Source organism: Budorcas taxicolor, chromosome 12 (genome assembly GCF_023091745.1).
Source record: "Budorcas taxicolor isolate Tak-1 chromosome 12, Takin1.1, whole genome shotgun sequence".
Taxonomy (NCBI): Eukaryota; Metazoa; Chordata; class Mammalia; order Artiodactyla; family Bovidae; genus Budorcas; species Budorcas taxicolor.
Window position 1 is genome coordinate 79,302,813 of NC_068921.1, and position 27,777 is coordinate 79,330,589.

Sequence of the window (27,777 nt, forward strand, 5' to 3'; positions counted from 1 at the left end):
TCACTTTTTTCTTAATATTGCTTTAGCTAAGATGCTCCTTTCCATTCCTTTCTCTCCATTTTTTTTTGGGGAGTTAAGTACGCATAACATAAAATGTTACCATTTTAACGATCTTAAGTGTACTGTTCAGCGATTATGACATACTTTGCCATTATTGTATATTCACCCTCATATTCTTCTCATCTTCTGAAACTAAAGCTCTGTACCTATTAAACACGAGCCCCCCGTCTCCCTCCCGACCCTGGCCACTGCCATCTGCTTTCTGTCTTTGTGGCTTTGACCACTCCATGTATGTTCATCACGTAAGTTACACCATACTGTATAGATCTCCTCGTGACTGGCTTATTTCACTTAGCATAATATCCTCAAGGTTCATCTAACTGTAGCATGTGGCAGACTCTCCTTCCTTTTTAAGGCTGAATACTGTTCCAATGTATGTAATATCACATTCTGTTTATCCATTCATCTGTTGACGGACACTTGGGTCTCTTCCATGTTTTAGTTATTGTGAGTCATCTCTTTAGTTTTAAGGAGGATCTTTATTTGAAATAAATAGTGATAAGCAATCATATTTAAGTATTTATTCTAAAAGAATAGAAAAGATGATTAGGTTTGTTCTTTTTATTACTGTTCTTTTCTGCATATTTAAATAATCACTTGGATAGATATTTTAAAGTTTGCAGTAGTATTAATCTAACTACATCATTTTCTCTCAAAGAAATATATATGATATCAGAAATTTGTTTTTATCCTAGATTAGCCTTTTTTTCACAGTCACTAGTCTTGGGTGTCCTAAAATGAGAGTTGGATATCTTTTATCTTAGAGGATATTTATAAGAACATACTGCCATTATGTTGGAGTAATCTGTTATCTTCTTTTACCATTTTAATCTTTATAAATATGAAAATCTTTGGAGATATGGGAAGTGGAGTCAAGGGTGGGTTTCTTGGACCTTTTTACTTATCACTTGTAAATATCTTTAAAAACAGTGTAAGTCTTAACTGCCTGCATATTTTGTCAGCGGTATTTTGGCTGGAACAGGACGAAGACAGATGAATCTCTATTTCCTGTATTAAAGCAACTGAATGTCCATCAGGTAATTGTGACAGCTCTTGTCCTAAGTTCAGGATGGTGAATAAAGTTAGGAAGGCTGTGATGGCCAGCTGCTAAAGACCTGTTATTTTTACTTTGTGGGGCATCCCTGGTGGCTCAGACAGTAAGGAATCTGCCTGCAATGCAGGAGACCTGGGTTCAGTCCCTAGGTCAGGAAGATCCCCTGGTGAGGAGAATGGCTACCCATTCCAGCATTCTTGCCTGGAGAATTCCATGGACAGAGGATCCTGGCAGGCTATAGTCCATGGGGTTGCAAAGAGTCAGACATGATTAAGCGACTGTAAAAAGAGGCCTCTGTGTGGCCCTCAGTTCCCTTGGGTAGGTAACTGCATCTTGTTTTATCCGTGAGTGTGTTCCTGCCCACACAGGAACCTCCTCTCACCCCAGAGACAGCCCACAGGATGTACATACAGGTAAATCATTCTTCAGAATTCAGATCAAATCCTGCAAGATACATGTTCAGATTAAATTCTTTTCAGTTATGTCGGGTTAACCTTGAAAAAAAGAAAATGTAAAGCTGAAGTAGACCGCATTTCCAGAAAGTTTCGTGTTGTTTGTTTGGCGACTTTCTGTGCTGGACACCTTGTATGCCCACCAACAAGAAAGTTAGTTGGCTTAGTAACTGATTACTGCTTAATTTCAGATAAATTTTGTTGTAATATTGTTCTCCTTTTTCATGGTAGAAGTTCATATAAGTTTATTTCTCCAAAATTAGAAAGTGAAAAAAATGAATTAAAATTACTCGTTGTTTGCTTCTTCCAACATAGAGGTTAACATTTAGGTCTGTTTTCTCTTATTTTCCCCCTGCTTCCCACATATATTTGTTACCAGACATAATTGCAATTTGATATAAATAATCCCCCCATTCACTGGTTAGGGTAAGTTTTTTTGTATGTGTTTTTTGCATAGCTTTCATTTTAAATGACCAGATTACATCATTTCATCAAAGAGATTTAACTTAATTGGTTCACTTCCCATAGTGGACCTTGAATTTTCAGGTTTTTATATGTAATGCTGTGATGGACATCAGGCATATAACTTTTCTCAAACAACTATTTTTAAGGACTGAGTTCCTGAAAGTGGAGTTTTAGAACAAAAGTCAAGAATATTTCTTACGACTCCTAATATGTAATACTGTGAAGTTGCTTCCTAAAGGAATCATGATGACAGTGTTTTTAAAAGGAAAGAGGAGAATTTAGAAACAGACTCCATGATATCGTGTTGCTATAAAATAAGATGATTTTGTCCCTGAAAAATACTTAACTCTCTTTGAATGCCGACAAAGGGATTTCTTACTTGATATGTGGGCAGCAGGATTAGTTGACAGAGGTGGCACTTTCAAGTATGATGTTGAAAGTAGAATTTACTGCCAGCATTCATTTGGGAGAGATGGACTTTTTGTTTTTGCATTGTCTTCCCTTTTTAAAAAATTTTATTTATTTTTAATTGGAGGATAATTGCTTTACAGTGTTATGTTGGGTTTTTGCCATACATCAACATGGATCAGCCATAGGCTTACCCTTTTGAAAAAGGATGAGTTAGTATTTTCTGAAAGAGTCATCCAGTGCCACAAATACAAGGTGGAACTCTTTGATTTGCTTTGTAAAGTTTTCTTCCTTGTCTGATCGATTATTATTTCATTTTTTCAGACACAGCTCCGAATTGATTCTTTCTTTAGATTAGCCCAACAGGAGAAACAGGAGGCCAAGGGTATTAAGAGCCAGAGGCTTAACAGAGCTGTGACATGTATGCTGAGAAAAGAGAGAGAAGCAGCAGCCAGTGAGATAGAAGCAGCTTCTGTTGCCATGGAGAAAGAGTCTGAGTTCCTTGATGAGGCGAAAGGAAAAACCCAGAAGAGAGGCACAGCAAATAGATGGGAAGAGCCATCCAGCCCTAAAAGAAAGAGGCTTTTGGATTCTAAAGGAGGGAACGAAAGTGGTGGGTTTTTGGGGGAGGCCTACCTCTCGCAGTCATCTGAGGCCTCTTCAAGTGAGGATGCGGAGTACTTCCCTGCGATGGGTGTGCAAAGGGTGAAAGCACCCGGGGGGTCCAGAGCCCGCTCGTCAGATGCACGGAGCACAGCACAGCCTGCTTCCCGGAGGGACGGCGGGACCACCACGAGCAGCTCCAGCGAGGACGACGATGAAGGGAGGGCGAAGCCCATCCTGGTGACCGCCAGGCCTGTGTTTGGGAAGAAAAAGAGGAGACGGAGAGGCACAAGAGGAAGGAAGTAGAAAACCTGAATACCCATGCAGCCTCTGTAATTGGGCACAGCTTAATGTTTGTGATGAATTTGTTGTGGGGAAATAATAAAATTCACAGCATTTGCACAGTCTTTGTTGTGTGGCTTTTAAAAATATGGACCTTAAGCTGGACAGTTACTTATTTTCTTTAATATGTTACCTTTTTCTAGTGCTTTCCACTTCATTGAATATTCCTTTATATCTACAGGCCTCCTCTGTTTATGTTTCCAGTATTATGCAGTGTCGATTCTTTCTAACATTAGAAAGGGAAAAGGGGTTTCTGTTGATCAGTACCTACTCTCAGTGTATGTTCCCTCTGACTTTCCAACCTAGATGAGAATAAAATATATTTATCTTTATATCCATTTCATTTATGTAAGCATTATGTATGTGCATGCATGCTAAGTCACCTCAGTCGTGTCTGACTCTCTGCGACCCTGGACCGTAGCCCAGGCTCCCCCATGCATGGGATTCTCCAGGCAAGAATACTGGAGTGTGTTGCCATGCCCTCCTCTAGAGGATCTTCCTGACCCAGGGATGGAACCTGCATCTCCTATGTCTCTTGCATTGGGAGGTGGGTTCTTTACCACTAGCACCACCTGGGAAACCCCTTATATAAGTATTTTTGTGTTTATATTTGCGTTCATTTATGTTTACATTCCAGTGCAGCTTCTCAAATACTTGGACTACAGCTGCTGCATTTCTTTGCTCATTATTTCTTTCTTCCTAATTTGAAATACGTCTTCTGCTTCAGCCTTCTCTAAAAGCTTTCTTCTAAAGTCAACACTGACTTCCACGTAAACAAAATCTTTTCTTCTTTTGTGTGTGGTTTCTTTAAATTTATTTTTTTTATTAAAGGATAATTGCTTTACAGAATTTTGTTGTTTTCTGTAAAACCTCAACATGAATGAGCCATATACATATATTTTCTCCCTTTTGAACCTCCCTCCCATCTCCCTCCCCATCCCACCTCTCTAGGTTGATACAGAGCCCCTGTTTGAGTTTCCTGAGCCACACAGCAAATTCTCGTTGCCTATCTACTTTACAAATGGTAATGTAAATTTCCATGTTACTCTTTCCATACATCTCACCCTCCCCTCCCCTCTCCTCATGGCCATAAGTCTATTCTCTATGTCTGTTTTTCCACTGCTGCCCTGTAAGTAAATTCTTCCGTATCACTTTTCTAGATTCCAAAATAACATCTTTCCTCAATACTTCTCTTCTCTGGAGATATTTTAAATAGAACCGTTTTGGGGAAGGGTTGGGAAGAGAGACATTAACTTTTTCATGTTATTCTCTAATTTCTCCAGGCTACATAAAATTGAGAGTTTTCTGCATATGTGTTTGTAGGTAGAATAGCAGTAGTTTCGCTAAAATGTAATTTTGTTGCCTTGATAACTTATATTTGTCCTGCACTGCAGTAGCTAGAGTGAATGCTAAGCTGCTGTAACCAAGACGTGTTCCTATACTCTGTGAACCACTGTTTCCCTGGTGGCTCAGATGGTAAAAGAACCCGCCTGCAATGCAGGAGTCCCAGGTTCGATCCCTGGGTCGGGAAGATTCCCTGGAGAAGGAAATGGCAACCCACTCCAATATTCTTGCCTGGAGAATCCCATGGACTGAGGAGCCTGCTGGGCTACAGTCCATGGGGTCTCAAAGAGTTGGACACAACTGAGCGACAGACACTTGTACTTTCAAGTAAGCTGAGACACCAGCTCTTCCTCAGCAGTCAGGCCAGTCTGGGCTGGTGAGGCAGGTGAGCACCTTGAGGTCATGCAGGGTCCGGGTTCAGCCATTCCCTGGGTACTGTGCCGCTTCAGCTGTCTATACCGGTCATGGCTGTTTCTGCAGTGGAACCTCCTCAAAGAGGAAAGACCCATAGTCCTGGGTGAGCAGGATGTCTTAAAGGTGACTAGAAAAATCACTTCCCGTTCCCATCCTGTTGAACTGTACTGACCATATTCTTCAGTGTATACTCGACATACTCAGAAATGTAATCTCTACCTGGGCTGTGTATCCAGAAGGAGGAATAATGGATATTCAGAACTATTAGTTCAGTTCAGTTCGGTTCAGTCTCTTTGCGACCCCATGAATCGCAGCACGCCAGGCCTCCCTGTCCTTCACCAACTCCCGGAGTTCACCCAGACTCACGTCCATCGAGTCAGTGATGCCATCCAGCCATCTCATCCTCTGTCGTCCCCTTCTCCTGCCCCCAATCCCTCCCAGCATCAAAGTCTTTTCCAATGAGTCAACTCTTTGCATGAGGTGTCCAAAGTATTGGAGTTTCAGCTTCAGCATCATTCCTTCCAAAGAGCACCCAGCACTGATCTCCTTTAGGATGGACTGGTTGGATCTCCTTGCAGAGCAAGGGACTCTCAAGAGTCTTCTCCAACACCACAGTTCAAAAGCATCAATTCGGTGCTCAGCTTTCTTCACAGTCCAACTCACATCCATACATGACCACAGGAAAAACCATAGCCTTGACTAGACAGACCTTTGTTGGCGAAGTAATGTCTCTGCTTTTGAATATGCTATCTAGGTTGGTCATAACTTTTCTTCCAAGGAGTAAGTGTCTTTTAATTGCATGGCTGCAGTCACCATCTGCAGTGATTTTGGAGCCCCCAAAAATAAAGTCTGACACTGTTTCCACTGTTTCCCCATCTATTTGCCATGAGGTGATGGGACCAGATGCCATGATGTTAGTTTTCTGAATGTTGAGCTTTAAGCCAACTTTTTCACTCTCCTCTTTCACTGTCATCAAGCAGCTTTTTGGTTCCTCTTCACTTTCTGCCATTAGTAGACGACTTAAATATGTTTGCAAAAAGCCTGTTTACTCAGTCCATATGCTAATTAAGATGTGTGCATGCTCAGTTTGTACTTGACTCTCTGTGACCCCGTGGACTGTAGCCCATCAGACTCCTCTGTCCATGGGATTCTCCCGGCAAGAATACTGGAGTGGGTTGCCATTTCCTTCTCCAGGGGATCTTCCTGACCCAGGGACTGAGCCCATATCTCCTGTGTCTCCTTTATTGGCAGGCAGATTCTTTACTACTGAGCCCCTGGGAGGCCCCATACCAATAATAGAAGTCTGGGAAAAAAAAAAGAAAAAACCAAACACCATTATTATGCCGTAAGTACATTATTTACAGGACAATTTGAGATTATATCCTTTTTTCCCTCTAAACCCTGTGACCAAGGTAGACCCTTTATAAGAGAAGAAACAAGTTTCAAGATGTTATTATAACTGATTTTACCAAATTCACCCATCTAATAGGAAAACATTGGGACCTGAACCCAAATCTTCTTAATTCAGAATTCAAGGAGGTCTGTTACCTATAAAAAAAGGTTACCCGTTTAAGACAAACAGCAGCATAACAAATTTATCATTTTTCAAAGCAAGTTGGGATACCTGTAACTTATTTAACATGGTGACCATCCTATACTTTTTCTGTAAATTTATATTTCAACTTTTCTGTAGCTTTCTCTACATTTGCAGTTAAACCCACTATAGAGCTTCTTATTTCATTTATTCTATTTGTTTCATTTTTATAGATTTATGTTCTCTGGTGTAATTCTTTTTGTCTGTTTTTTGTAATATCTTAATCACAGTTACTTTGAAGTTTGTGTCAAACAATCCTGGTATCTAGGTTACCTGTCTGTTTGCTGTCTGTTTCTTGGTATGACTAGTAAACTTTGAGTGTATGCTGGACATTGTGTGTAAAAATTGTCGATGTTGTGAGTCCTCCTCTGGAGAGGTTTCCAGAAGGTATTCTGGCGGGAAGCAGAGGGGAAGGTCACCTTACTTTAACCAGGACTGAGTGGATTCAGAGCTGGTTTGCAGTTTGTCAGACTCCATCTCCTAGTTTTCCTCCATCCCTAAAAAGTAGTTTTCCACAGGTACCAAGTGGGATATTTCTTCTTTTGAATCTTGTTCTGTTTTTAGCCACTTTATGCTTGGAAAGTTAGCCTCTTGCCCTAAACATCTTCCTAAGCAAATAATCTTGAGTAAAGAGTCAGTGCTGTGTTGCTATAAGCTACTTAGAGCTGGAGGCAGAAGTCTCTCTCTACTTCTTTTTTCCAAAACAGTTCAATATAACCAAAATAATCATTGTCGTCGTGTCTGTTCAGATGATTTAGACATTCTGCCTGTCTAAACTGAGGTTTCTTGATTTTTTAAATAACATGGGGATGGAGTATTACTCAGCCATAAAAAGGAACACATTTGAGTCATTTCTAATGAGGTGGATGAACCTAGAGCTTATTATACAGAGTGAAGTACCTCAGAAAGAGAAAGATAAATCTTATGTACTAACATATGTATGGAATCTAGATGATTCTGATGAATTTATTTGCAAGGCAGCAATACAGAAACAGACATAGAGAACAGACTTATGGACACAGAGAGAGGGGAGGAGAGGGTGAGATGTATCAAGATAGTATCATAGAAACTCACATTACCATCTGTAAAATAGCTAACGGGAATTTGCTGTATGTCTCAGGAACTCAGACAGGCGCTCTGTATCAACCTAGGGTGGGATGGGGCGGGAGATGGGAGGGAGGTTCAGGAGGGAGGGGACATATGTACACCTATGGCTGATTCATGTTGATGTCTGATAGAAAACAACAAAATTCTGTAAAGTAATTATCCTTCAATTAAAAAATAAACTAAAAAATAACTTGTGGGAAAAGACAGGTGGTTTTTATTCACCGAATAATTCTTCATTCTTGTTTTAAAAAGATCCAAAAAAGAAAGAGAGCATGTTCTCTGCCCAGGATTAACTGCCTGTGGATAATTGTTTTCATCATTTAAGATTTTGCAGTTTCCAGAATGTTTTTTTGTCTACCATATTCATCTCATAGATATTATGTGCCTTTTATATCTCTGTTTTACAGATGAGGAAGCCAAGAAACACTCTAAGTCAGTGCCTAAAAGCCCAGGCCAATTAATTGACAGGAGTGATTAAAATCAGGCTCCCAGACCACTAGTCCTGTCCTATCCACTATTGTGAGCTCCATCCATCATAATATGTGAAGTATTTCTTAGAGGCTGTACCCGCACTCCTAAGTTTAACTTTACAATATTGCTGAGTTTCATTACCTGTTAATAACTTCTTATTCAGGCTATTTCCAGCAGTCGCGGGAGTTAATACAGTCCGACATGCACGTGAGCAAGTGTACAGGCTACAAATGCCCTCCGCCTGCCTCTTCACTCCCAGTAGGAAGGAACTGCGGTAACCTAATCCCTGCGGTCAGAGCGCTGGACCACGCACTCCCAAACCTTCTGGGGCAGCTGTCTGAGGCTAAAAATGGCCTTCGCATCCAGACAAGGTGACATGGAAAGCATGCAGCCTCTGTTTCACAGGACGTCAGAGCTGGGGACGCTTAAATAACTCTTGGCATCCAAGTGAAAAGTTATCACTTGGCCCAAATTGCCTTCACTCATTTGCAGGAGGAGTTGAAACCTTCCCACTGGCTCTCGCTCTGGGCACGAGACGCCCACATGGAATGTGCCTACTTACTTTCTCCGACCCCTTATTTATGGGCATCCCAGCCTCGCTGCTGAATCTCAGAGGCTGTGCAGACGCAGCTGTCAGGCTTAGACCCGCTGGCCAGCGTGTACAGTAGTCAACTGCCGAGCTTGGGTGCTCGCCTTTCGGGCACCATCAGAGGGTCTCAGCAGCAAAGACAAAGTAGTGGATGATCCTTTTTAACCTTCTAGAAACTCAACTAACTCGTGTACATAGGTATGTCCAGACTTCACGTTTAATAAATGTTGACCTGCCGGCGGACAGGTGTCGTAAAGACCGCGTCCCTTTAATGGAAGAGAAACTAAATTGGGAACAAACCAGGTGACCACTTTCGCTATTGTTCAGCCCTGTGACCTCAGGGGTGTAATATAACCTTTGATTTTCCTCCTTTGTAAACTGTAAGGAAAACAATCTGTCTCCTAATTTACTGAGGCATATTTTAAAGAAAGATGTGGTGGCTGTGACGACTTTTAGGAGCCAGGTAGGAAAGGAGTGAATGTTAATTCATGGTAGTACAGTGATTATTAAAGGATTCAAAAACTGATGCTTGAAATGTCAAATTGTTATTTTCCAAAGTTGGAACTACAGCTTACTTAAGCCCATTCATTCACAAGATATGCTTTGAGAGGCATAAAGTACTTGAATTCCTTTCCTTTTAAATATCTTTGCTGAGATGGTATGGATTTTTTTTTTTTTAAAGAAGAAGCTACTCAAAAAAGAAAGTGTTTGGTGGTTGGGCTATTTGACCTTGGGTACAGGCTGATGACCATGGGTGACAGGATCTTTGCATCTGTTGTTATGTAGGGAGGTTTGTTGTGGATTAATGGTGTTCACTACACTGAGTGGAACCGTTTCTCTCCCAATGTTTTAATCACCTCTTAAGTTTTAGGATTGCTCTCTGACTAGTTAGTATGAAGATGATGGCTTTCTTTGTGATAGCTGAGGTGGCTCTGATGAAGAATTGTTTTCTTCTTCCAAGAACTTCTAAAATTTCTGACTCTGAATTTTAGTTGGTACTAGATAGATTGTGTTTTAATGCTCTTTTAAAAAATCATGACTTCTTGATAAGATATTTTAATATAATTTTCTCTACTGTATTTGGTGTTAAATTTTATTAGGTAACTATGAGAGCACTTAAAGGCACATTTTGAATTAATTATTACCATTTGATATCTTAATGTATTATTTGTCTAGTTTTCAAGAAATGATCCAGAAAGCATCACTATATCGCCATCCATTAGCTAATCACTTAATGGATCCAGAAGTTCAAAAAGGTAAACTATTTTATGTTTCTTCATGTAATTTGATCAATTCTAAGAAGACAAAACAACTAACAATATAAATGCTAACCTTTACAGTGTTCACTGATGTCATAAAGAGAGCTGGGACTTTTTATCAATTGCATATATATCTGTGCTTGTGTTTGCTCACCTGTAACTATCTCTAACAATGTTTATTATCTCCTGCTATACCTGATGATACGTTAGAGATAATTCTGACAGGTAATACATCAAGTATATGGTCTTGCTAGGTATTAATAGAGTTTTTTTAAATCTGCAAAAGTGGAATAAAAATTTTCCCCAGATGCTTAATGATTGTGATTTCTTAGTTATTTCTTTTCAGATAGGAAGAGAGATAAAAATAGTCTTATGGCTTTTACAATTGCTTCCATGGAAGTTGATTTTAGCCTATAAAATATATCTAGCTTATGTTTATGGTCCCTCTGATGTATTAATTAGAGGCAAACCTAGTGTAATTTGACCTCTTTTGACCTCTTGTGGTAAGGAGAATTTAAGGTCAAATTCCCCCTCCAGTGGAGTTATTTGGATTTGAGCCACTGTTTTTTTTTACTATCATCCTAACTATCAAGAATGACTTTTCATAGACTATGTAATATAACTGTTCCCATTGCCTTGGGATAAAAAGTGCAGATAGGGACTTCCCTGGTAAGTCCAGTGCTAAGACTCCACACTATCAGTGCAGGGCCCCAGGTTCGATCCCTGGTCAGGGAAGTAGATCCCATGTGCTGCCACTAAAAGCTCCTGCCCGCTGCAACTAAAGACCCTGCATGCTGCAATGGAAATCGAAGATCCTGCATGCAGCAACTAAGACCCAATGCAGTCAAAAATAAGTAAAAATTAAAACATGCAGACATAGGCTCTTGACATAGACTAGAAGAATTACTACCATGTTTCTATAGAACAGTTGTACAAACTTAATTATATAGATTTCTTTCTCTCTCTGTTTTATCTACACACTTTGGATATTTTCTAACGACTATAGTCCTGTTTTTTTCCCTCCCTTTTTTAGGCATACCAGGTGGCCTCTGCCTGGGTGAGCATCATTAGGCCAAGAGAGCTGGGTGTATGCCCAGTGTTGGCAGCCTACATGGCTTAAACATAAATGGTTTAACTGTAGTAATTTTCACAAATCTAAACATGTAAAGTCATAATCACTTTAGAGAATCCAACCATTTAGATGATTTGAATGAAGATGCAGTTTCTCTGCAGTTTAGGAATAAAATCTCATCACTATCATTACCATTAGTAACAAAGCCTGGTTTCCACTGTGCGTATGGTAATTTGGCGAATTACAAAAGATATGGAAGAAGTTCAAGGTAAGGTGCAGACAGAACTAGTATGAAAGTATTTTACAATGTGAACAAACACAGCCCTTAATAATCATCCACGTAGCCGACTGAAGCTTTCAAATACATTCACAGGCCTGGTGCTGAGGGGATTAAGAGTGTGCTGACGGGGCAGGGTCACATGGCATTTTGTTGGAAAAGCTTTCAGTAAGCAGTAGAACACTCAGTTCTCAAGTACTGAAGGGTATTGGCTCTTCCCGATCTAGCTCTTTTATACTTGGTTATCTTGTGCTTGGAAAGGATGGAGCAAGCCCATAGCCCAGTGCTTCTAACTCAACACTGGCCTGAAGATCCAAGGAAGCGCTTAGTTAGGACTACAGTGAATGCTGAAAATTCCTCTGTCTTTGGTTTCTAAGGAGACGTGGGTTCGATCCCTGGGTCAGGAAGATCCCCCGGAGAAAGAAATGGTAACCAGCTCCAGTATTCTTGCCTGGGAAATCCCACAGACAGAGGAGCCTGGTGAACTGCAGTCCATGGGGTCGCAAGAGTCAGACATGACTTAGTGACTGAACAACAGTGAACGGTTTCTAATGCTGCATTATAATCTAAGCCGTCTAAAACCACATCCGCGTTGACTCTGCCAAATCTCAGGTTGCCTACCCTTGTCAACAGCTGCTCTCCAGCTGTTAGCACAAGTAGCCACGTGCTATAAAGGCTGCTCTCAGGGTGCGCAGCCTTGGATCAGGTCCATCCTAACCTGAGGCTCTGTGATGCCTGCACACAGACTCCCAAAGCTGCCCGTCCAGCTGCCTATCTGATGTCCTCTGTTCTGCCTTGCGTTGGTTTGGTCCCTTCAAGAAGCAGATGCCACGATGGGACTAAACATGCCCGAGATTTACAGGGGGAGATGTTTGCAAAGAGCCTTCCCATCCCAGGTGGTGCTGGTGGTACAGAATCCCACCTGCCAAGGCAGGAGACACAGGAGATGCAGGTTCAATCCCCAGGTTGGGAAGATCCCCTGGAGAAGGAAATGGCCACCCACTCCGGTATTCTTGCCTCAAGAATCCCATGGACAGAGGAGCCTGGCCGGCTATAGTCATGGGGTGGCAAAGAGTTGGGCACAGCTGAGTGCAGTTCCCATCATAAGCAATACTGCCTTAATATAGGAAGAAGAAATTTTGAGTAATTCTATTGCTGTTTAAGAAACATACCAAACTGTAGTCTGAGTTAACGTTAATATACTAATTGGAGTACCAGAGTACACAAAGTTACTAATGGGAGAATCACCTATCAACACATTTTACGTGTTTAAAAAGTAATCTGGATAAATATCTGCTAGATAAGACTAATCAATGTTCCACATATTGAATAATAATCCTTAACCACGGTAATCTGCCTCGGATATCTTCAAAACTCAGGGTTGAATGTCAGGTTTGAACATCATTTGTTGCCCTCCAGGGAGGAGTCGACCACTGCCTCGGGAGCCCACAGTCACCCTTGGCTCCTAGACCCAAGGCTTGCTGCCTCACTGCAGACTCGGGCGTCTTCTGTGTAGATGATTACGGCTTCCGGTTCGCTTCTAACGTAGCCTCCGCTGCTGCCACCAGAAGGAAATTCTCAAATATCAAATTCGACGGGGTCAGTTCTCGTCCTCATGATAGTCGTTGGCTCCTGCTCACCCTGTAGAGGAAAGGCCAGCACTGCCCTCGGGTCATCCCCGCCTGCCTCTTCTGTCTTGCTTTCAACACCAGCCTGTACACCAGCTCGCAGTCCTCCCGGTTCCCCGAGCCTGCCTCCATGCCCCGGCGGGGGCTGCGTCTGTCTCCCCTGACCTCCCGTCTGCCCTTCCCTGCCCGGCAGCCCTTGTCTTCCCTCTGCCGCAGCTCAGATGTCTCCTCCTGAGGATGCTTCTCCTGATCCGGCCAAGCAGCGGGGCTTCCCATCGCTCGTCTGAAGTTATTTCTTTTATCCCACATTGGTACTATTCCGGCAGCACGCTCTGAGTACAACTAAATTTGGTTCTTTTTTATTTTTTTCTCCCCAACTTGCAACCTGAGCAGTCTCAGTAAAAAGTGAATTTTCTTTCTTTGGCAAATGTATTGATAGTTATCATTTGAGCCACTTAATGAAAGTTACAGCCTCTTGTACAACACGGGGAGCTCAGCTCTGTGATGACCCAGCTGGGTGGGGTGGGGGTAGGGTGGGAGGGAGGTTCAAGAGGGAGGGGACATATATGTGTATATACACACGTGTGTGCTAAGTTGCTCAGTTGTGTCCGACTCTTAGTGACCCTATGAACTGTAACCTGCCAGGCTCCTCTGTCCATGGGATTCTCCAGGCAAGAATACTGGAGTGGGTTGCCATTCTCTTCTGCAGGGGATCTTCCCGACCCAGGGTTTGAACCCATGTCTCTTGCATTGGCAGGAGGGTTCTTTACCACTAGCACCACCTGGGAAGCCCCCCCACCCACCACGCGTGCGCGCGCACACACACACGCACACGCACACATATATATATACACTTACAACTGATTCACATTGTTGTACAGCAGAAACTAACACAGATTGTAAAGCAATTATCTTCCAATTAAAAAATCCATTCTGGCAAAAAAAAAATTACAGCCTCTATATATTCTTGAAACTAAGCAGACATCCAGACCAAAAAAAAAAAATATTTGTGAAAACAGCATAAGGGAATCAGGTTTAACATGAGGGCCTGAGAACTTGACATTGCTGAGCCTTTCAGAATTCTAGTTTTCAGGTTTGCCTGTGACCATTCACTAATCTCAAAATATCTTTAACATCTTTAAAAAAAACTCTCTAGGTATTTCTAAGAAGCATATGACATTCATCTTTGAACAGAAGATTCTATTGAATGACAGTCTCTTTCATTTAGTTGAAGGGTTTTTACTTTAAATTTTGCTGACAGGTCTTCATGACAGCCCTCAAATGGAAGCTTAAATTCACTTGTCATAGCTGTTAAAGAATTTTTTTTTTCCCATGTATTTCTGTGATCTGACCCTTCCATCTATTATTGCTGTTATTGACCTTAAAAGTATAAAGGAGAAGAATGCAGACAGAACCTGCATTTTTGAAGGCTTGTTGCAATCCAGCCTTGAAAGTCAATTCACTGTTGAATTTTTCTCTTAAGAAAATCATCATTGTAACGTGGCAGAATCTTGCTAATTTTTACTTTGTAATTGAAACCACTTTCGTTCTCCAGAGGACAAGAGCACCTGGTAGATTTTATTCATGATCAGCAAAGATTTAATAGCAGGAAAATGGTGTTAAGCCTTTATTGTATCAAAAGCATTAAGACAGATAGGTCTAAAATTACAACATAATTGTAATGGTTTCTTGATTATGTTTTATTTACAATTTGTTTTAATATTTGTTTCAATATTAAATTCATTAACAATAATACTCTAAGATTAGGGTAGATAGCTTTAACTAGAGGTATAGCACTTCCCTGGGGGCTCAGATGGTAAGGAATCTGCCTGCAATGCAGGAGACCTGGGTTCGATTCCTGGGTTGGGAAGATCCCCTGGAGAAGGAAATGGCAACCCACTCCACTATTCTTGCCTGGAGAATCCCATGGACAGAGGAGCCTGGTGGGCTACGGTCCATGGAGTTGCCAAGAGTTGGATACGACTGAGCGACTAACACACACAGATATAGATATCAGAAGTTTCCTGCTTTTCATGTAGGGAAGCCAAAATTCCACATGTTGTATAACATTTCCTGGTTTTAGTTATTTGTTCTGGGGCTGAGTGCTAGATTACATGGAAGGAATATGTGTAGAAAATTGTTCTTTAAAAGTGTAAATTAGAATTCTGTTGTATGATAAGACTATTAACTTTTGGAGAAAAGTGTTCTTCACATCTTTCCTAAAAACCAAAGAATATCCACTAATTCATTGACCTCAAGATTCAGTCCCATAATCAACAAATAGCCAAACAAACTCTTTGGGGACCTGTTCTTTGCATATTATGTTTGGAGCATAGATTTCCCCCTTTTATTACAACAAGGCGATGTTAGGGATGCCCTGTAAAAGTGCAGCTTTTCCATTAGATTCCTGCCCAATGGCTCTTGTCATCAGCCTTGAAATAGGTGGTGATATTGCTAAAACACTGAGTGCATGCTAGTCCATGCTAAACTGCTTCAGTCTTATCCGACTCTTTTCGACCCTATGGACTAGCCCGCCAGGCTCCTCTGTCCATGGAATTCTCCAGGCAAGAACACTGGAGTGGGTTGCCGTTTCCTTCTCCAGTGGATCTTCCCGACCCAGAGATAGAACCTGTATCTCTTATGTCTCCTGCATTGGCAGGTAGGTTCTTTACCACTAGTGCTACTTGGGAAGCTCCTGTCTTTTAATTTAAATAAATAACTGTTCTTAAAATTATTAGTCCTGGGAGTTCCCTGGTGGTCCAGTGTTTAAGGCTTGGTGATTTCACTGCCACGGGCTGGGTTCAATCCCTGGTCAGGAAACTAAAACCCTACAAGTCTCAACGTGAACGTGAACATGAAGTCGCTCAGTTGTGTCCGACTCTTTGCGACCCCATGGATGGTAGCCTACCAGGCTCCTCTGTCCATGGGATTTTCCAGGCAATAGTACTGGAGTGGATTGCCATTTCCTTCTCCAAGGGATCTTCCCAACCCAGGGATTGAACCCGGGTCTCCTGCATCGTAGATGGACACTTTACCGTCCGTGCCACCAGGCAAGTCTCAAGGTGAGGCCAAAAAAAATTTTTTTTTAAACCTCAAAATCTTTCAATAGAAATTAATGCTAAAAAACAGTAAAGTTTTTTTGTTTTTTTTTTTTTTTAAATATATTTGGCTAGGCAAGGTCCAAGTTGCTGCTTGTGGGATCTAGCTCCCTGACCAGGGATCGAACTCCTGCATTAGGAGCCCAGAATCTTAACCACTGGACCACCAGGGAAGTCCCTGAAATTTTAAGCTGGATGTAACTGTGTGTGTGTATTTGCTCTCAAAATCCCATGTATTACATCTGGACAAATAAGTACCCAAATTCAGTATATTTTGATTTCATGCTATCAATTATGGAATATTTTTTATGAGTGTCCCTTTCTATGGAATGACTGATATTCATACAGTCTTTAAATTCAAAGGAGAATACTAATATAAAACACTGTCAGTTAAGTTTTCTTCAGCCTGACAGTGTTTGCTATAGGATATGTGATCATCCTAGGTGCATAACTAATTTCAAGTGACGGTGTGCAATGATATAATTGTGTTCTTTTAGGGTATATGTGCAATTAATCCCTGGGTAAAGGATCTGCCTGCAGTGCAGGAAACCCAGGAGTCTCGGGTTCGATCCCTGAGTTGGGAAGATCCCCTGGAGAGGAAATGGCAACCCACTCCAGTATTTCTGCCTGGGAAATCCCATGGACAGAGGAGCCTGGCGGGCTACATATAGTTCATGGGTCACAAAGTGTCAGACACGACTGAACAGCTAAACAACCACCACCACCACCACAACATGTAATTAATAGTGGTTGCTGTTTCATGAAATTTTTTGGAAATTTCATGAAATTCCAATCTCTTGGAATATCCTTTAATTTGGGGGGTGTAAGTCATTTTAAAAATTACATAATATATTTACATATATATATTTAAATCTCAGTTCCTTATAGAAGTAAAAACGTGGTCATTCTTGAAAACAAAAATGACTAGCTCTATTTATTTACATTTGTTCTTGCGCTGTGGTTGTTAGAACAGCAGCACTGATCTGGTCAACTAAGCTCTAAAAGAAAGTGCAAAGGCGGAGATGTCGGTGTGGTAGCGGTAAATACTCACCGGCAAAGTTTTTATATCCAAGACTGGAATCTTAGGGGGTGCTCCTGGGATTTCATGTGCTCTAAGGCCTATTAATCCCCGATACCTTAGGTGACTTGTCAAAGAAGTGCTGCATTTGTAAGGAGTTTGCAAGGAGGCCCAAGCAGGCACATTCAACTAAAGGTCAAGGAAGCAATTAAAGTTCTCAGCTTTCCCCTAAAGAACTTCTGCAGCCCTCTGCTGTCCCCCCAGCCTCCCATCTTAGCAAGGCAAGTGAATCTAGCAAAATGAAAGTTAAAGTTCAAATGCAACGTTATTACGGATATTCCTTGGTTCCTGGAGCTCTTCCTGAATGTGAGAGCGTGCTGTTGTTTCAGGAGAAATACAGTGAAATGTGTTAGAAGAGGTGTCTCTTGCTTAGGACTCTCCGTTTTTCACCGGTTTGTTTTCTCTGCATCTCTGCCAAGGCCAGTGTGAGTGCTGGTGGAGGGGGTGGGGTTGTGGCCCCGCCGTGGAACACGGAGAGGTTAGAGTCCTTCGGAGAGCGCTTGGTTCTGTCTGGGTCTGTTCAGGGATCACAGAATTTAGGACAGGAAATCATCTTGGCTCAAGTTCCTGCTGGATTGTGGCCCCTGAGGGAATCTTCCAACAAGGGCAAACTTCATCTCCTTCTTCCCACGTTCTCCCAGAATGCTAAGGAATGATGTTACTGGAGCTCACAGGACAGAGTTTGGCAGCTATTGGGTGGTTCAGAAAGTTTGTTCAAGTTTTTCAATAAGATGCTATGGAAAAACCTTTTGGCCAACTCGGTATGTCTTCTCTTAGGACTCAACGACTCAAGACAGCCTCTCACCCTTGTTTTTACCTCAATGTCACGGAGAAATTGCAAAATCTCCTGGGGCCTTGAGCCCAGAATTTTTAAGACTGGTGCCAAACTCCTCGTTTTTTTTTTTTTTTTTTTAAAAAACGTTTGTATGTTTCCCCTTTCCTAAAATTTTGGGACTTGTTTTAATGGTAAAAGTTTGCACATTTTTGAGGAAAATTGCTTCCTTACTTTTAGGAAGAAAAGATTTTAAAATTGCTGGTATCAGATTTGGTTTAGAGTTAGGGAGAATTGTGAATCATCAAATTTTCTAACTGCAGAATGGGCTCCTTGTGAAGGAGCAACTTCACCCTCCATGGAAATATTCAAAGAGGCTGAACAAGCTGGGCATGTTGTTCATCCCCAGAGGAACTTGAGTTTCCTGGATGAGGTGCAAGCTGAGACCAGGAGGCGGCCACGGTGTTTTCCATCTGACGTTCAAGGATCGGATGACATTTGACTTTGGAGTGTCATATCTGTTTAAGTATGAATGATGTCAAGGTTGGAAAGTGTGAAGGTTTTAACTTTCGAGATTTGGGAAATAAATTTCCCTAGAGAAACTTGTCTTCTTCTATGAAGACCAGAATGAGAAGTTTTTGTACTTCCTCCAAATTTCTAGGAAATGTTTTTGTTTTCTGTTTGTTTACTTACTTGTTTTTGGGTCTCAGGGCAGAGGTGTGAGCGAGTCATACCCTTCATGTCATGCCATCATCTCAGCAAGACCCCCCTGTTGTATGTGTATCTGTCTGTATCTTGTTTCATTCATCCTTTTTACCCATTTCATACTTCCTTTCCTTTTCCAGCTTCTTCCTAGCAACCTTTCTAGTGTGTTTGATGTAGGTCTTTGACAAATATTTTCACACATATCCACTTAAGGACTTGTGTAAAAATTTAGAAGAGGGAGCAGAATTGCTGACTTGTAGGATATTTATATATAAATTAACAAAATACCATAAGATTGCTCTTCAGAAAGCAACATTTTGTATTCTTATCAGTGAAACTTATCTGATATTGCCAATGTTAAGATGTCATGAGTTGCCCCCAAACAATAATAAAAAAAATAAGTAATAATAATATAATACAAGTGTAATTGATGGATGGTATCACATGTCTTTTGTTTGGATTAAGGCAGGTCACAAAGGATCTGCTATGTTGAACTAACTGGAATTGCACCGTAAAGCTAGTATGAATAGTAGAAATCTTAGATTCTATTGTCAGTCTTTCTTTTGTTCTAGATGAATTAGATTGATAGCCTTTATTTATTTATTCTTTTGGTTGATAGCCTTTAAAATATGCTGTTTTTTAAAAAAGTCTATCAATTGTTTATTTTATATAGCATTGCAGAAAGGACTAGCAGTTGATTTCAACCTCAGTAAAAATCAGAAAGATGTTGTCCCAGTGTATGAAATGTCAGCTTCTGCTAAGAGCTGTTTTCAAATAGTTTACCTTACTATCATGTTGCAGCTGAAGTCAATGACTGGTGAGAAGCAACTTAGAACAAGGGGAAGTGCTGCACTTCCAGTCGATTCTTCTCCTTTGCCATGGTTTTACTGCTACAACCACAACCACTGCCGTTTTCTTTTCCTTTCAGAAAGCGGGGAAGACGACGATGACAGGACAGTGGTTGCAGAGATCATGCGGAGATGTTTTGTTCCAGCGTTTGTAACAACCATCCCCTGGGAAGGGTTTCATTTCGCTGGTCATGAGATCCGGATCAATGAAGCCACGGATTGTTACGGCGCTGTTGTTTGGCCATCGGTATAATTTAAGTTATTTTTTCATCCAATTTTGTTTATTATTATATACCATTTGGAAGGAGAAGAGAGGTTCCATAGTTCTATTTTGTGACCTCAGGCAACAGTAAAATTTAGAAATCAAGAAATTGGGAAAATGCTTCCACCAATTCTATTTCTGACTTGTAGGGTTAATAAAGACTGTTGTTTACACATTCGGTTTTTGGTTACTATGGGTCAGAAAAGTTTAGAATTGTACACATTTTTATTTCCCATTTAACTGGGCTTTATTTGAATTAAACAATTAAAATGAAATCTGTATCAGTCTCAACATGCAGAATATTCTAAAAGGCCACACTTACTTATCAATTGTCCTATGAAGGCTGCAGCCCCCTCTACTGTCTGCCCCAATATAGTTGAACATATAGTTCTTTAAAATGACTCCTATTATTAGAAATTGAAACTGAAGTCACTCAGTCGTGTCCGACTTTTTGTGACACTGTGGACTGTAGCCTACCAGGCTCCTCCATCCATGGGATTCTCCAGGCAAGAACACTGGAGTGGGTTGCCATTTCCTTCTCCAGGGGATGTTCCCGAACCAGGGATCAAACCCAAGTCTCCTGAGCTGCAGGCAGACGCTTTACCTTCTGAGCCACCAGGGAGGCCCTATTAGAAGTTGGTTCCTTTAAAGATAATCAAGCCCAAGTAACTGAACTCCCATATTCTTAGTTCTCTTCTCTCCCCAACAATCCCCGAAGACTTTTTCTATCCTAAATGTTGAACCTATTGGAGAATGTACTTCTGTGGATGATTTTCCGTAGAGAGATGTGTATATATACACACATACACTCACATGTGCATGCGTGCTCTGCTGCTCAGTTGTGTCTGACTGTTTGCGACCCCATGGATGTAGCCCGCCAGGCTCCTCTGTCCATGGGATTTCCCAGGCAAGAATACTGGAGTGAGTTGCCATTTCCTCCTCCAAGAGATCTTCCCAATCCAGGGATCGAACCCACATCTCCTATGTCTCCTGCATTGGCAGGCAGATTCCTTACCACTGTGCCACCTCAGAAGCCCACTGTAACTTGTGCTCATATATGTATTATAGCATTAGTGGGGTATTTGTCTAATAGAGTTTAATATTGCTTTCTGTGATTACTTACTAAGCACTGGTTTTCTTTTTTTGCATCTTCATAGGCCCTTGTTCTGTGCTATTTTCTGGAAACTAATGTAAAGCAGTATAACCTGGTTGACAAAAATGTGATTGAAATTGGAGCTGGAACAGGGCTCGTCTCCATTGTGGCGAGTTTACTTGGTAAGTAGCTGCTTTAGATCAAGTGGGATCAGAAAATCCAATGATCTGATATCATTAGTTGCTTTTGCTATCCATTTACTATGCCTAGAGAATTCCATGGACTGTATAGTCCATGAGGTTGCAAAGAGTTGGACACGACTGAGCAACTTTCACTTTCATTTTACTATAACCTGGGCCTACTTTTTAAAAAATATATAAATGATAGTTTATTTTGAAATTCTCCTCCTGAGAGAAAGTTGGTCCCAGTTTCTCATAATTGAGTCTTTTTACATATTTTTCCTTTTGTACGTATATTTCCCCCCACCCACCCTGCTTTTTTTTCCTGGGCTTGTTTGCCTTCTTATTCCTGATATTAAGGAATATCTTTTAGTTTTTTCCTATGTTTATTTATTTATTTCTAGTTTTACTTTGAAAAATTTTATATATTTTCAATTGAAGGATAATTGCTTTATAATACTGGGTTGGTTTCCTCTCTTCATCAGCATGAATCAGGGCCTGTTTTCAACCCCTTCATGCTTTGAATGGGCTTCATTAAGAAACTCTAATGATGTTAGTCACCTAACTGGTTTCTTTCCGAATTTTCTGGGAAGCTGTATTAGTTCTTCTCCTGGGGTGTGGGTCACAAGCGCATTCTAGCTGGCATGTATATCCTGGCATTCTGGCTGCTGGAGGACATGGGGAATATGAGGCATAGGCAGAGCTGACTGCTGCGGACTCTCTCTTCCTTATTTAAATTTCAGCCCCATTTCAACATCCCCATGTATTCGGTATATTCCTTTTGGATTTTGAAGTCATTTTCTTATATGAAAAAGCAACTGTTAGAATAGAGAAAGAGTGTTAGAAATCACGTCTGCTTCTAAGTTTAGGCACGTGTCCTTGAATTTATTTTCTCAGTTATTTCCATTCTTCTTTTGCGACCGCTTGTTCTCTCACCAGCATCTTCTTTTCCAACTAAATGTGTGATGGTCTCTATGTGTGTCTGAGCCTGCTTCAATCTCTTTTGCTGTTGTTATCTATTTCACAGCCTTAATTTATCTGCCTTCTCTGATGTGCGCGGCCCAAATCCGTCTTGATTTCCTGGATCTTCAGAAGTGCACACCTGCCACTCTAAAATCTTGAGAGGAGTTCAAGACTTAGCAATTTACAACTTTCTAAAATACTGGAGAAATATAGGACCCTTGAAACCCTCCCCAAATATTTTATTTTTTTTAATTGCTCTGTCTTGACATTGCTTTGAAAGTTCGCATTCCACTTAGTATGGCTAGTGTCAGAGGTCCTATTGGATTTATACCCTGAAAGCTTCCTCATCTAAGAGCAGAATTTGTGTTTTGGGAAGTTGTCCATTCATTAAAAAGAGTAGGTCCTTTTGGTCTGCTTGTATGACTTGACACAAACATCAAAAGATGGAAGCTTGGTTTGGTCAGCGGTGGTGATTGCCTCTAGACACAAAGCTCCTCATAGTCAGCCCCAGTGCCTTAGGTCAGTCACTCAGTTGTGTCCAACTCTTTGCGATGTCATGGACTGCAGCATGCCAGGCCTCCCTGTCCATTACCAACTCCCAGAGTTTACTCAGACTCATGTTCATTGAGTTGGTGACGCCATCCAACCATCTCATCCTCTTTCGACCCCTTCAGATAGTTTATATTCCTATGGGTGAAGGGCAGTGGAGGGAGGAGTCATCCCTTATCTTGAGATCTTAAAAAGATTTGTTGAACTTGATAGACCTCTCGCCCTACACACACACACTAGAATGCAGAGATTTTTATCTCTGTGATTCTACCAATGAAATGTTTATTTCCCTCCCGTTTTAATAGTTTCCAGAAATAGAATCAATAGCCAGAGAAATTTGCCATCATGGGTGAGAAATGGGTTCTAAACTGGTCTGGGGTGAACTGGATTCCCCTCCAGATCTGCTCTCTCATCCCTTACCCGAGTCTGTCCTGGTCTGATGATGTAGACTTCAGACAATTCTAGACTTATTTCCGCATTGTTTTCAGGTTCTCCTACTGCCTAAATTCACGTTAGGGGACAAGTTTTATTGAGTTTTGGTGTACAGTTTTCTCCTGAAAACGACCACCAGTGTTCAGTTTTAACTGTGGGTTTCTTTATATGTTTTTCATCGGAGCATTCTGTCCTGTGTGTATGCTCTTTGGGTGTGTGAGCTGTCTGTGCAGGCTGTGTGTGCACGCATGCTCCGTCACTCCATCTTTGCGACCCCACGGACTGCCGCCTGCCAGGCTCCTCTGTCCATGGGATTTCCCAGGTGGGAATACTGGAGTGGGCTGCCATTTCCTCCTCCAGGGGATCTTCCTGACCCAGGAATCGGATCTACATCTCCTGCATTGGCAGGTGGATTCTTTATCTGCTGAGCCACCTGGGAAGCCCCAAAGGCAGGTTGTGAGAGTCAGGCTGTCATGGGGTCAAGCTGAAACCATGGGCATGAACCTGGCTGTCATGATACTTTCAATGTGGTGACACTGAGAAGTCGTCTCTCTTGCCTCCGCTTCTCACACTTAAGCACTTCCTGGTCAGTGATGGGGTGCTCAGTGTTACGTACACTCATTCGGTCTCACATGACTGGAGCTCAGGTTTCTTTTGGGGAAGATCCCGTTCATCTTTCAGCAGTGACATCTGATTGTTCCAATCCAATGAGGATACCAAAATCCTTTGAATTTCCCTTCCTTTTGATGTTTTAAGTAGATAAATAGAAAATAACAGCAAGAATAACAAAACAAAACTGACCAAAAATAAAAGCCCAGGAGAACAGAAAAGTGCAACAGATGTAAAAGCCTCAGTACCTGGAGTAAGGGGAGGCGCAAGGCTACCTTAGCATCCATTCTGAAGGGATGTCCTTCCTGTGTGTACTGTGTCTTTGACGTGGGGCTAGCCTTCGTGCTGAATTGCAAAGTGCACGGTCTCACAAACCGATGGCTTCACCTCGTCCCATGAAGGTTTCTCTCCCTGCTGTCCTTTGTCTCCCAGGCGCACATGTGACTGCCACAGATTTACCCGAGTTACTTGGAAACCTGCAGTATAATATTTCCCGAAACACCAAAATGAAAGCTAAGTATCTGCCTCAGGTCAAAGAGCTCTCCTGGGGTGTAGCTCTAGACGAGAACTTCCCCAGGGCTTCCACCAACTTTGACTACATCCTGGCGGCCGACGTCGTCTATGCTCATCCATTTCTCGAGGAACTCCTCATTACCTTCGACCATCTGTGCAAAGAAACCACCATCATCCTCTGGGTCATGAAATTCAGGCTGGAGAAGGAAAATAAATTTGTGGATAGATTTGAGCAGTTGTTTGACCTGGAGGAGATTTCTAGTTTCCCTAGCCTGAATATTAAGTTGTATAAAGCGATGAAGAAAAATCAGAAGAATGCATGTTATCCTCAAAGGAGGATGTGGAAAGCGAAGGCAATTTCTGGTAGATTATTGCTCTAACAAAGACCCTAGATAGTCTGATGTAGCACTGACTTTTCCAAGGGGAAACACACACACACACACACACACACACACACACACACACACACACGCACGAGCACACGCCTCACCCCAGGCAGGGATATTCCCAGATGTAGCATGTGGATCTAGAGAACGGCACAGCCATTGTGTGCTAATTGATTAGGACAAGGCCTGCTTTCCTTATCTTTCTATAACACCATCTTTAATTATTATCATCTTAATACATGGTACAGTCATTGAAAAAAACCCAATGAACAATGGTTTTTAATAATGGTGTCTCTAACATAAGCTTACGTGACTCTCTCTTTAGAAATAAAGAAATGTTCTCTAGTGAGCTCACAAATAAATCCTAAAAGGTGAACGAATATAGGATATGATGGTCGGTGTGAAATTACTGTGGCTTCGTTAGCGCCAGCTTACAGGTGGTCTGTCTTCTCTGCTCGGCAGGGTGGGTCTCCAACACACCCCCTGAAATCAATCAAGCTGGTGGATTTGAGGTTATGGGCAAGGACATTTCACTCCAGTAAATGAAAAATGAATGGAAGAGCACATAAAAACCGCTGAGATTTTGGGGGAGTTATTGTTTTATTTTTAAGCCAAGTACAGATACTCTGTATCACAAGAACAGAAATAAATATAAAAGTTTGAGCTGAAGATACACATGAAAAGATTTCAGTCTCTAATCTCCAATAACCAGACGTATGGCTGTTTTTAACATTTAAAGCTTTTCTGATGAACATACAGAGGCCTAGATATTTGAAATCCTATGTGCTTTTCTCCCACCCTCCAACCCCTGCCAGGTCCTTCGAGATTAGAATAAAGTCTGAAGTAATTAAAGTCCGTGCAAGAAGAGGAAAATATTAGGATTTTGTACCACGTAACAAGACTAGCGGTTGTAACCCTTCTGGGTTCTCGGTCATGTTTGCTGGGCTAGCTTTATGCCCTGGGAATGCTATCGTCCAGCCCTTTCTACTTCACTGGAAGTTCTCAGTCTATTCATGGTTGAGTAGAGCCAAAAAGTCGACTTCCTAGGACTCTGACCTTAAGCCAAGATGCAAGTATACTCCCAGTGGGTTTTTTTGGTATGCAAGGTTCACAGGGTCATCTCTTCAGAATTACCAGGATTTACATGCCCTTTGTTGTTTTCACAACTGAGTCTCAGGGGCCATTCTAATAGTCTCCGTGAAATCAGTCTCCCCACCATCAGGGGGCCTAGCCTGCCAGGGGTGTGGTCCCTGCCCCAAAGGGACCCAGCAGGAGGGTGGTGCTATGCACTGGGGCTCAGGGTTGAGTCCAGAACCCCTGAATTTTTTTTGTTGTTGTTTTGTTTGTTTACCATTACTTGGCCTTCATGTATTTAAAAAAGTCATTTTCACACTCTTATGTATGTGAAGTAATTTCTTCCAAGTGAAATCAACACCCAGACAGGTAAGCAAATGCATGCACGTGTTTAAGGTGATACTTAAGCAGAGCTGGAAGGAGGTGAAGGAACAGTTGCGCCAAGAGCTCCGTGCAGGAGCTCACTGGTCCTCAGGAGGAAACACCAAACCAAAGCGAGTGAGCTTGGAGCAGGGTGAACTGGGGAGACCAGGAAGATCGGGGATCAGAGAGGCTGGTGGGGCTGGATCGTGTGGGACCTTCATGGCAGGCTGGGGTCTTGGGAGGCAGGCCTGGAGGTGGTGTAAAGGGGGCAAGTCATTTTTCAGGACGGGATGAAGACGTGTGGAAAGAGCAGAAGGAAGCAGGGCAGTGGCAGAGGTCAAGCTGCTGTGCAGGCCCAGCCGTTCCCCCTACTCCCCAGGGCCTCTGGACCTGGTGACTGGCCCTGGACGTGGGTGGCCCTGGAAGGCTGTGGTTTGGGGAGGTGACAGTGGGGTTAGGCGATGCTGGAGGGCCCAGGGTGTTGCCAGCCCAGGCCTTCTGCCAGCAGTGCTGCTGCGAGGTGATGAGTCACTGTGAGAGGTTGGGCAGCACGTCAGGGTGGCCACCACCTCAGGGCCACTGTGGAAGCTGGGCTTCTTCTCTGTGCAAGTGGAGGATGGGGGAATAGTTTGGAGTAGAGTGAAACAGCCTCCGTGTAAGGACCACTCTGGTTGATCACTAGTGTGAGTGATCACTGGAAACTAGAGTTTCTAGATCACTGAGTAGGACACAGGGGCCAGCGTGAGAGGTCCCGGGGTGAGAGGGTGGCTGCCTGCTCACAGCGGGGACTGTGCCTGGAGGTGGCGAGAGGGGTCATTTCTGGAGGAGTCTGGAGAGAATCTGCCTGCAATGCGAGAGACACAGGTTCGATTCCTGGGTTGGGAAGATCCCCTGGAGGAGGATGTGGCCCCCCGCTCCAGTATTCTTGCCTGGAGAATCCCATGCACAGAGCAGCCTGGTGGGTACAGTCCATGGGGACACAGAGTCGGACGACAGTGTTAGAGCTCACACTGGAGCCTGAGGCCAGCCTGCCTTCTCCCCACACTGGATAGGATGCGATGCTGACTCTGGCGTTTTTGGTCCAGGTTGATGGACAGAATGTCAGAGCTGTGGGCTGGGAGGTGGTTTGTGATGCTCACGCAGGGAATGACAATGAACCCGGAGTGAAATAAGGACCCAACCCTGAGATGGCCAGGCCGAAATCAGGCACAGCTGCATCTGGGATAGGTGTTTTTAGGTTCTGGCCTCCTTCCTCCCGATTGTATTAGGATCTGTTGACTCCAAAAGAATTTGCTGCCACTGTGGCCTTTGCACTGGTCAGCAGAGTGCCAAGGTTCCTAAAAGCTGTCTCAGAGGCTTCGAGGAAGGTTTTAGGTGCCACAGCATGAATCTTGGGGTAGCAAGTGAAAAAAATGGTTCTTCTGCTCAAAAAAAATGTTTGTATATCACTGCTAAGCTATTTTTAGATAAAATAGATAAAGTGTCCTTTCAAAGACTGTTAGAACCCAACCTACCATATGGCTCCTAACAGTTCTTTTTTCTCTAAGTGTCAATCTGTCAAACACAATGCTCAATATCCATTGTTTTATTCTGTTTATAGCACTCACTTGCAAATTTTAACACCCACCCACATACCCTGTCGCTCTTGCTTCACTCCGTTCCGCGTGTTTGTCTACTTTTATCTCTTTGCTGTTGTTTCTCCACACTTTTCTAG

General features: G+C 42.3%; 2 protein-coding genes across 4 annotated transcripts in view; both read left to right on the plus strand.

Moving 5' to 3' along the window:
- Positions 1-3,449, plus strand: part of ERCC5 (ERCC excision repair 5, endonuclease) — a 68,850-nt gene extending 65,401 nt beyond the window's left edge. Inside the window, exons 23-24 of the mRNA XM_052650070.1 lie at positions 1,013-1,097; positions 2,764-3,449. Of these exons, the coding sequence (XP_052506030.1) occupies positions 1,013-1,097; positions 2,764-3,348 (670 nt within the window). The 3' untranslated portion in view covers positions 3,349-3,449. The remainder of the gene's footprint in view (positions 1-1,012; positions 1,098-2,763) is intronic.
- Positions 3,450-8,854: 5,405 nt separating this feature from the next.
- LOC128057553 (protein-lysine methyltransferase METTL21E) lies at positions 8,855-24,938 on the plus strand. 3 transcript variants are annotated; one of them, XM_052650006.1, is made up of 5 exons: positions 8,855-9,101; positions 10,080-10,159; positions 19,721-19,887; positions 21,060-21,177; positions 24,160-24,938. In XM_052650006.1, exons 1-5 carry the CDS (start codon positions 9,055-9,057, stop codon positions 24,618-24,620), a joined length of 873 nt encoding a protein of 290 aa, XP_052505966.1. In that variant the 5' UTR covers positions 8,855-9,054; the 3' UTR covers positions 24,621-24,938. The 3 variants fall into 3 exon arrangements, 2 of the variants coding, with proteins under 2 accessions (XP_052505966.1, XP_052505967.1); XM_052650007.1 differs by lacking the exon at positions 8,855-9,101 and adding an exon at positions 9,263-9,366; XR_008200325.1 differs by lacking the exons at positions 8,855-9,101; positions 19,721-19,887; positions 21,060-21,177; positions 24,160-24,938 and adding exons at positions 9,263-9,366; positions 12,931-13,642.
- The last annotated feature ends 2,839 nt before the right edge of the window (positions 24,939-27,777 follow it).